General features: G+C 57.0%; 1 protein-coding gene across 11 annotated transcripts; it reads right to left on the bottom strand.

Annotated features, from left to right (window-relative positions):
• Positions 1 to 314: 314 nt before the first annotated feature.
• On the bottom strand, positions 315 to 9,742 carry ATG9A (autophagy related 9A). Of its 11 annotated transcripts, none has more exons than XM_013061584.2 (17): positions 9,569 to 9,742; positions 9,231 to 9,291; positions 8,538 to 8,592; positions 8,002 to 8,133; positions 7,825 to 7,868; positions 7,246 to 7,310; positions 6,066 to 6,227; positions 5,745 to 5,886; positions 4,758 to 5,506; positions 4,503 to 4,656; positions 4,217 to 4,396; positions 3,637 to 3,885; positions 3,245 to 3,423; positions 3,019 to 3,136; positions 2,057 to 2,279; positions 1,717 to 1,862; positions 315 to 1,385 (listed from the first exon to the last, which is right to left on the bottom strand). In XM_013061584.2, the coding sequence occupies exons 4-17, from the start codon at positions 8,102 to 8,104 to the stop codon at positions 1,380 to 1,382; spliced, it is 2,520 nt and encodes an 839-aa protein (XP_012917038.1). In that variant the 5' UTR covers positions 8,105 to 8,133; positions 8,538 to 8,592; positions 9,231 to 9,291; positions 9,569 to 9,742; the 3' UTR covers positions 315 to 1,379. The 11 variants fall into 11 exon arrangements, with proteins under 11 accessions (XP_012917038.1, XP_012917034.1, XP_012917035.1 ...); XM_013061580.2 differs by having other exon boundaries at positions 8,538 to 8,595; XM_013061581.2 differs by lacking the exon at positions 9,231 to 9,291.
• Between the last annotated feature and the right edge of the window lie 36 nt (positions 9,743 to 9,778).

The raw sequence follows: 9,778 nt of genomic DNA on the forward strand, positions 1-9,778 counted from the left end.
CCCTGAAGGGGTGGGAGGGAGAGGGTGCACGCGGGAGAGGCAATGCACGGGGGTGGAGCCGGTTTAGTCACGTGCTCAGGGCGCGAAATCTGACCGCACGTCCAGCCAGAGACTTTGACCTCCACGGAAGCAGGGCTGGGGAATGACTCTTCTGCTAGTCAGCTCGCTATATCCGAGTGACGGCACAGCCCCACTTTCCTACAGGGCCCGACCGGGTCCCCAGCCATCAGAAAAAATCACACACATCCCACTTGTTCCCAGAATCCTAGCAGGAAGAGACAACTAGAGGTGCAAGACACCAAGCCGCGACCTGGTCAAAGTCCCTTTTTTTATTAAGGGTTATCAAGCTGTACACAGTTCCTACGCCTTCCGCTGTGAGCTTCGGCGGCACAGTTCACCACACTCGCAGCTGACTACACCTGGGCGAGGGGTAGAGAGGAAAGTAGGAGCTGGATCCCAGCATGCAATGCGGCAGCTCAAAGCCTAGGGCGTAAGTCTCCTGTCACGCCTGTCCCTGTGTTGGGGACAGCGGGAGGCAGGCCAGAGCTCTCCTGCTGGGAGGTAGACAGCCAAGGGCACAACCAGCCCAGCCCGTCCTATGTGCAGGCTGTAAGGGGTACGTTAAGCAGCAATGAGAGCCAGGATGGCCTGTCTCCCAGGAGCCCATCCTAAAAGTTGGGAGAGGGCAGCAAAGAATTTCCATCCTGCTCCTGCCAGTTTAGAAACCTTCCTTTCTTAGTGTCAAAAGATAGCATGAGAGGAGCTGGGAGCCAGGGCCTCCGCACCAATGCAAAGCAAAAGCTGAACAGAACGGGAGCAAAGCAAACAGAACGGGAGAGAGAGGCACACATGCCAGTCCTGTGCAGGAGGCGGGAGAGAGGCGAGCAGGCTGCAGCACTGGGAGAGAACTGGGGGTGAGGTAAGCGCCACAGCCCGAGCTGCTCTTCTGTTCGGGGTCGGGGAGGGAGGTTGCAGAGGTTGAGGGCTGGGGCCCAACCTCCCCACTCCACAGTTGGCACAGGTTCTCCCTGCTTGGCAGCTTCTGTGGTGGGCAGTCCTCTGGAGACTTGCAGGGGTGGGTGCAAAGGTGGCAGTACTGGGGCTGGGCTGGGGACCAGTTTCTAGCACCACACTCTGAGCCAAGGGGGGTCCTGGGGATGAGGCTAGAGTCCTGTGCGCCTTGGTTCCTAGGCCCCCCATTTCTCTCCTGGGGCTGTGGAAAGCCCAGCGTTGGCATTTCCCTTGGCCAGGCACAGACACACAAACACCACACACGTGGAGCCAGGCAACACTCAGAGGAGCCCTCCGTGGCGGGCGGATGGGATGGCGGGGCATCAGCGGCCGCCATCCTGGGACATAGGGACGCTCCTCAGCCTCGTCTATACCTGTGGAGAGAAAAGCATTAGCAATGGAGATAATCTTCAGCTATTGGCTTACCAAAAAAAGTCTTTATCAGAGATAAAGGCAAATGAAAGCTTGATTCCTGGGAAGGAAAGCGTAAAAGGCAAATGAAAGCTTGATTCCTGGGAAGGAAAGCGTAGGGAAAACCAAGCCTCAGATTTCAGAGAAAGTGAGGCAAGAAAGGGGAGTGTATTTTGGAGGGGGACCAACAGTATCTCTGTAGGAGAGGTCTGCCTTCCTTCACAGGAGGCTTTGATCTTGGCCTGGAAGTTACTAGTTCCAGTAGTAGTCATTGTCTGGTCCTGGAGCCCTTACCTTGTGCACCTGAGGGGGCAGCTCATCCTCTGAGCCCTCCTCAGGCACTGGCTCTGGGTGCCTGGAGGCTGCCTGCCCATCTTCGGCCCACCCTCCGAGAGGCAACCGTGAGAAGTGAGAGGGAGCCCGGGGTACTGTGCCAGGATCTAGAGACACAAGTAAACATACTCTTAGAATGAGCACAGACAAAAATGTGGAGAAAGGTTCTGGGGCTGTCTGGGGTGAGGTGAGGCTCAGTCTCTTTGGGCCTGATCGCTCTGACCTCCTTCCTCCCCAAGAGGCCCCCCAAAAAGCCACCTTTCCCTGAAGGCTCTCTACCCTCCCGGACTTGCACTGATACCTGTGATACCCCCGTAGCGCCTCTGGAAGCCCCCCTGCAGGGCGGTGGTTTCAGGTGCTCCGGGCCGGGCTGCAGCACAGGGATAGCTGGCCGAACGGGGGATAGGTTGGGAGGCCCGGGAACCCTCTCCCCCCTCTTCAGGGGCACTCTCCCCACTCTCATCACTCTCCCGGCGGTGCCACACGTGCCGCTCAGGTTCGGCCTGGGCCTGCTGCTTGTGGAGCTGAGAAGTGGGGGTAGGGGATTGGGGGGGCTCATTAGTTGGGAATAGGATATCTGAAACAACTGCCCCCCACCTTGCTATCCCCCAGTTCCCATTTTCACCACCTCACCGAGAATCAACGACCCAGAGTAACTATGTTAACAGTGTGTACCACACATATGACGTCTTACAGATTAAATTCTCTGCAGATCCCTGGAACCTAGTCATTTGAGTCCATTACGAATTGGCTGCACATGTAAGAAAGTGCCAGGTGCCCTTTCAAGATGCTGGGAAGACAGCAGTGAACAAAACAGACAAAAGTCCCAGCCTCTGTATGGCTTTATATGCTGGGGGGTGGAGGCAGGGAGTTAGAGACAATAAGATAAAAAAAGGAAAAAAGTGCAAATATGTCAGATAAATGCTATGGAAAAAAATAAGGCAGGAAGATTCAGGAGGGTGGCCAAGGGAGGCTCTTTTGGTCAGAATGACCACAGATAGTCTCCCGGAAGAGGTAAGAACAGACACGTGAATAAAGGAGGGAGCCATCTGCCTAGCTCAGGGAGGTGGACTCTTGGTAAGGGAAACAACAAATGTATAAAGGCCCCGGATGACAATAAGCTCGTCTATGCGGGAATGCAGATCAGAGAAGGGAATGGCAGAGAAGGGTTCTGAACCCACATCTTGCTTTTCCACGCCTAAACCCCTCTGTCTGTCGGCGGCCCTCTCGATTCCAGGGCTCTGCCCCTTCCCACTGGCTCACCTGGTGCATGTAGAGAGCGTGCAGGCTCATCTCGGTGGATGCATACTCCGACAGTACCAGGCTCTGCAGCTGTCCTTCCCACACACTGCTCCCGGAGCTGGCTGTCCTGGCGTCCAGCCTGTCCCATCCGGCACACACAGACAGTGGCCGTCAACATTTCTGAGCCCCGAAGAGGCTCCTGGGGGACTACTGCCATGCCCTCCCACTGCAGCCCACCTCTACTCACCCAGAGCCTGTCATGGTGCTTGGAGCTCGGCCTGTGGGCACCTGACCGGGGTGCAGAGGGGAAAAAGAGCGCAGGGCAGAGGCGACTTCGGCCCTGTGCCTGGAGCCCTGCAGGTCTCTGGGCAGTGGGGGGCCCCGGCAGGATGAGCCAGCTACCACATTTGCAATAAGGCTCAGTGGCTGTGAAAGAAAGTGGTGGGTAGGGTTCCCAGGACAAGAGGGAGGCCACGGGGTTCCTCAGTATTCTGGACGTCGGAACCCCAGGGCACAGACTGAACAGACAGAAGGAGACTGACCAAATGGGTAGGCCCTTCCGTCCCAGGCCTGGTCCTCAACTCCCAGCACCGGGAGTCCACTCTGCCTAGCGTCACCTCCCAGTCCCCAGGGACACACCTCAGACTCAGATTGTAAAGACTGGATGGACGTAAAGAGAGCATTTTCAGGAAGCAGACCCCCTTGGGCGAGGCTGGCAGCTGCTCCGTCCCGCTGAACCTGCTCCTTGAGGAAGCCGAGGAAGGCGGTGCTCTCACGTGGTGGCTGCCAGCCGGGGTTGGTGATAGCGAAGTGCATGAGTGACAGCTCTGTCTTCCCATCCTCAGCTTGCTGGTACACCGAGGCCTCTGTCTGCCCACCGGACAGCCACTGTATAGAAGAGGCTACTGTGAGCAGGACTGCGGCATCTCGTCCAGGGCCCTGGGGCAGACACCCGCCCCAGGAGCAGCCTCATGCTGGCCGAGTTGCTTGGTTTGTGACTTTCTCAAGCAAACTTGGCCAGAGGTGCCAGCTGAAGGCTAAAATTCAGCCCAAGCTCCTAGTTCCCCAAGCAGTGTGTACTCTGGTGCCTGGCTGCCAGAAACGGGGCCGCCTTTTCGAGATGCGCTGGCTCAGAGCAGTGTCTTTTTTGCAGTCTGCCCAAGGACACGGTGTGCCCCATCATTGCCTCTGGCCCTCCGCGCCCATCCTCTCCCAGTACCTGGGGATGCCCGTGCTGGCGAACATCCATCTGAGCAAAGGAGCAGGTATCCCCAACACCGACAACCTCCACGGTGAAATTGCGGAAGAAGTCTATGATCTCCAGGGCCCGTGGGCGCAGGCAGAAGATAAGGATGAGGGGCGTGACGATGGGACTCAGCAGTTCCTCCAAGATGAACACCTGGAAGGAAGGGGACTGCGGTCACAAGAAAGCTGGCGGGATCCCAGCCCTCACCAGCGAGCTATCAGCCGGTCTCTAACAGGCCCTAACTCCCAACTCCACTCACTGCCTTGTACTGGAAGAGCTGGGCAAACTCGTCCCGGGTCTGCGAGCGGTGGGCATTACCCTGCCAGTGGTCAGGCATGTAGTGAATGTGCGCGAGGATCACGCGGAGCAGCTGCTCAGGGCAGAACACCATGTGCTGGTCCGGGATAAAGGACCTGCGGGAGTCGGGGCCACGGTGAGAGGGCCGCCTCTCCCAGGGGCCACTAGTCAGCTTGCTCCCACCCCCCCACGCCCCACCTGCCGCCCTGGGCCGCACCTGCACACGGTCACGGTGACCCCCAGGAGTGTGACGGTGGTGAGGACATGCTCCACGGCCAACACGTCTTCGTCGTAGATGGTGAGGGCAATGAGCACGGCCAGGATGGAGCCAGCAAAGAAGGCACCATTCTTGGCCAGCAACGTCAGCAGCGGGGACAGGAAGCAGTTCATGTACTTGGAGGCGGGCTTGTAGCCTCGGCTGAGGCGGGACTGCAGCTCGTGCTCCAGCTCGTTGAAGTGGCGGAGGTAGCAGCGGCCATAGAGGGACCAGCAGCGCGCCCCGAGGGCCCCGGGCTCCCGCTTCAGCACCTCGGCGTAGCTGAAGAAGGCGTAGAGGATCTGCCAGATGAGGATAAGGGGGCACAGCAGGAAGTTGGCAATGCCGATCCACAGGATGCGGTTGCTGAGGCGCTGGGCCAACTCCAGCCGCTGTCCCCCACGTTTGTACTCAGCCTTGAGGCTCCATTCATTGAGAAACAGAGAGCCAGGGCCCCAGAAGAGGATCAGCTCGAAGTTGTACTTGAGGCCGCGTGTGAAGAAGACAGCCTCCCCCAGGCCTGGCAGGCGGAAGCGCAGAGGCAGGAGGGACTTGTTCACCAGGGCAACCATGTAGTTCTGGAAACGGAGGATGCGGTGGTAGATGTCCAGCTCGGTCAGCTCGCGCTTGTGGATGCAGATCTGGTGCTCCTTCTGAGTCTGTACGATGCGTGCCTGTACTTCCTGCCACGTGCAGTAGGGGAGGGCGGACTGCGGGGTGGGAGAGAGGGCCGCCAGGGAAGGTGGGCTTGTGGCCCAGGACTCCTCCTCCTCACCCCGCAGTAGCTGTGAGACCCTGTGTGGAGCTGGGGAGAGCCTTTAAGCAGAGGCTCCGGGACCCACCAGGCCATGAGGGGGATGCCCAAGGCCCAGCGATCCGCCCCACTTGGCCCCAGCCGCTAAGGGCACCTTGGGCTGCAGCGCGAACAGCCCCACTTCCCAGTCTCACCATGGGGATACGCAGAGCGTGTAGGTAGAAGGAGTGGATCTCCCAGTAGCAGCAAATGTTGTAGATGAACTTGATAAGCCGATGGATCCAGAACACACCCGCGATGACCAGGATGGTGATGAGGGAGCCATTTTCCTGAATCCTGTTGGGGAAAGGAAGGGGACGAGGAGTGGCCCCTAAGGAGTCTTGGCAGACAGGATGCTATCCCGAAGGATGGCGAGACCGAGGCCGAGTCTGTGTTCGAAAGAATGTGCCTCCCACTCCGCTCCATTCCCCACCTGTTGGTGGAACTCTGGCTCTGAGGTCCTCTGAGGCCCTTACCTGGCACTACAGACCTGGGCGGGCAAAAAGGCGTCTGGCAGAGTGACCTTGACGGGCTCGGTCGGGTGAAGACTATGGTTCACCATCTTGTTGGCAAAGAGGATGTCGTAGTCCACGCAGCTGACCAGGAAGGTGGTGAAGGCAACCACAAAGAGGAACTGCCTGGGGGATTGGGACGAGGGTCCAAGAGTCAGAGAGGCACCAGTGAGATAGTGTGGGAAAAGGTAAGAGTCTGGAAGCAGCAGAACAAGATTAGAGAGCAGCCTTTGGGGACCAGCAGGGGCTGGAAAACTCCCAGTGGGCTCTCTCTGAGGCTCAGCCCCCGGAACTGTCTTCGGTCCAAACCAGCTCCTGCTTTTTGCTCTTAGCCTTGGGCGTCACACAATTAACCTGCTTTCCTTCCCGCTTAGTAATCTCTGCCACCACTTACTAGACTCACGCAAAGATCTTGTGATTATGGTCTCTGCTACCCAATCCTTGATTTCCTTTTGAGATAGTATTTAGAAGCCTTAAGGGGATTTACAGTCTTTTCTGATTGAAGGAGGGTTTCCCAATCACATCCTCTTTGGCAAGGCCATATGGGTTTTTCTTTTTAGAAAGCATTTTGTTCTGCCTTCCTAGGTGTAACTAAGGCAGAACACAACACACACTTTTCTTTCCTTTTTTTTTTTTTTTTAAGATTTTATTTATTTATTTGACAGAGAGAGAGATCACAAGTAGGCAGAGAGGAAGGTAGAGAGAGGGGGAAGCAGGCTCCCCACTGAGCAGAGAGCCCGATGTGGGGCTCAATCCCAGGACCCTGAGATCATGACCTGAGCGCAAGGCAGAGGCTTAACCCACTGGGCCACCCAGGTGCCCCAAACACACACTTTTCTTAAGTGGCCGACAAGTCTAAGACCTCCTGACTGAACCACGCCCATTCCATCCGAGCTCTGACGAAATAATTAAGTCTTGAGTTCTCCTCGTGGAGGAGAGAGGATTTGGAAGATTAAAAAAAGAAGAAGAAGAAAAAATGAGACTATAAATTTTGGTGCCACACCTAGTCCCTGAACTCTAAAATTAGTCTGTAGGGTTTCAAGTCAGGAACTGAGCTGCACCTGCAGGTGCCAGGGCTGAGCTAAAGAAAAGGAAAGACTGAGATGCAGTCCTTTCCCACATCACCATCCCTTCTTAGACTTACATGAGCTCAAAGATCTCCCCGATGAGCATGCAAGTGAAGCCATTCTTCTGGTGTAGATTATAAACGTGTAATTGTCAAGAAAAATGTGGCTGATAGAGACAGCAATTTGGGGCTCATGTGCCTGAACTTAACTCCTGGCTCTGTGACTTTCTAGCCTTTGGCCAAATTTACTTAATCTCTCTCAACTTTTGTCTGCAGTAATACTTTGGAAAAACAGCACCTGTCTCATAGGATTATTAGGTATCAGATAATGGGTGTAAAGTATTTAACACAGAGCTGACACAGATTAAATCAAAAGATATTAATTATTATAGTTATTAGCGTCCCATCAAAAAGAAAGATCTCCTTTAGAGAAGGTCCTTATGAACTGACACCACCAAGTGAAAGGCACGTAGCTCTTGGGAAACGCAGGGTTATCATTATCCATAATGATCATTATTTTCCCAGCCTCTTTCAACCTTAAAAGTTCCATCTCCCTTCCGGGGATTAGAATCAAACCCACCCCAACTTCCCATCCAGGCCCTGGCTTAGAGAGGGGCTAAGGGTCCCAGAGCTTCAACGCAGAGACACAAAGGATATTCGAGAGAAGAAGAGGTCAAGGTTTTCGATGTGGTGCCAGGGTGCTGTGGATACAGGAGCAGAGATGTCAGAGCCCTGAAGGAACCAGAGCCCCTTGCTTCCTCAGCGCTCCTCCACCGGCTCTCTCCCCAGGCCACCCCCCGCCCCCCGGCTGCGCTGTGGGGTCAGAGAACTCACATTTACTCCCCTCAGGGACGTGCACCAGTAGGTCCTCCTCCCCAGGGGGTGAATCACTGTAGGAGGCCTCAAGGCGCTGGTATTCAGTGTCAAACTGCGCCATCACCACCGCCCCCTGTCCACTCTGTCCACCTGCCAGTAATGATGAAGAGATCCAGTTCAGACCCAGGGGCTGCTTGTCTGCTGCCCTGCCTAGTAGACCACAAAGAGTGAGAAAGAATCCCTGGCCTTGGTCTCTACTCCCGGTCTTCTCGGCTCAAAGGCAGAAGAGTAGTTACCAAAGGAGAGCAGTAAGCTCAGGGTCCGGGAGCTCAGGCCTTCCCAGAGCCTTTCCTGAGTTGTCTACTGAGGTCTGGCTGGACTAAAGCAAGATTCTGCTGCTTTGGGGGGGGGGGGCAGGGAGGGCTGTTTCATCTTCTATGCAGTGGAGTTAAGGGGACTTCCCTCTCCTTCCTGGAGAAACCCAGGTCTCCCAAGAGACTAGCAGTCCGGAAGCACTTTGTAAACAAAGGTTTGAGATAAGCACATGGCCCTACCAGCTCCATGGACAGCGTCTGCTCCACTCCAGCCCTTGATGCCCAGGCTCCGCAGCTGCTGGAGGAGAAGGTGTCAGGCCCCAGAGAGAGGGGAGTGGGGAGAGAAAGAAATCCAGCCCTCCTATCAACCCAGCCTCCAGTGAGAGGAGGCCAAGCATGGGGCAGGGAGCTGTTGGGGGAAGAGGCACTGGGCGAGGTGTCCTTCCTCGGGTTTACTATACGTAGGCCACTCATCCAACCCCAGAATCCCAAGAAGTGGCTTGCTGAGCCTGTCAAGACTGAGTCAGTACAGGCCCGAGGTCAGGCAGCTCCTCTGGACTGTTCTTCCAATGCCCCTCCTCAGCCTCTGAAATTAGGCCTCTCAGGGTCCTCAAAGCCCCAAATCCAAAACCCAAGAAAAGTCTTTCCTGAAAAGGACCTTTCTGGTCAACGTCTTCCCCTGCTTTCCTAGCACTAAAGGCAGGCATAGCTGGATGGGAAATCCTGACTGGGTCAGTGGAGACCCAGATCCTGGGTGAACTGTGGGGTCCCTAGGTCCCCAGAGCCAAGCATGTCTAGACAGCACTCACCCAGTCGGTGCAGACTCTCGGGCCGTGGAACACGACCCAGCCGGATCCCAGTGGGACCCCCTGGGTTAGTGAGAGCCCTGGGTCCAAAGGAGCTGACCAAGCCCTCGGGGAACTCAACACTCACCGGGTCAGTGTGGACCCAGGCTCATGGAGCCCTGGCTGGCCGGGCCTGGGCTCAGGGGTTCCTGCGGATGGTGGAAGAATCGAGCCAGTCCGACAGCGGATCGTCCAGGTGGGCTGGGTTGCCTCCCCACACCCAGCCGCCAGGACCCGAGCCCAGAGCGCCCCAGGGTCGCCCGGCACCAGGCCAAAGGCTCGGCTCCCAACAGCGGACAACCTCGCGCGCGGCCCCGCCGCCCGCGCGCGCCCCCGCCCGCGCGCCCCCGCCATCAAAACATTCCGGCTGCGCGCCTTCGCCCCTCCCGCGGCGCCCCTGTCCCCCGTTACTCGCCGTGAGCTCACTTAAGGCTCCGCGGGCAACCCCCCCGTCAGGTCCGGCCCGGGCCTTGGGAGTTCAGTAACCGATCTCGCGTTTCACCTCAGGAACCGTGACCCGAGCGACTCCAGGGGCTCGGTCGGCTCCGCTGGGTTCGTCCGGACCCGGAGCCCTAGGCCCGCCGCCTGCCACTCACTGTCACCCGCAGTCAGTCTGGCCAATGAGCACGGGGGGTG

The sequence above is a fragment of the Mustela putorius genome, unplaced genomic scaffold, assembly GCF_011764305.1.
Source record: "Mustela putorius furo isolate JIRA1106 unplaced genomic scaffold, ASM1176430v1.1 tig00000275_pilon_pilon_pilon, whole genome shotgun sequence".
Classification (NCBI taxonomy): Eukaryota; Metazoa; Chordata; class Mammalia; order Carnivora; family Mustelidae; genus Mustela; species Mustela putorius.

Excerpts from the sequence above, each read along its gene's own strand:
- ATG9A (XM_013061581.2), bottom strand. The coding sequence starts at position 8,104 with ATGGCGCAGTTTGACACTGAATACCAGCGCCTTGAGGCCTCCTACAGT. Across the intron at positions 4,397-4,502 it reads AGCTCTTCCAGTACAAGGCA|GTGTTCATCTTGGAGGAACT; the intron begins GTGAGTGGAGTT and ends CCTTCCTTCCAG. Across the intron at positions 2,280-3,018 it reads ACGCTCTCTACATGCACCAG|CTCCACAAGCAGCAGGCCCA; the intron begins GTGAGCCAGTGG and ends CCCACTTCTCAG.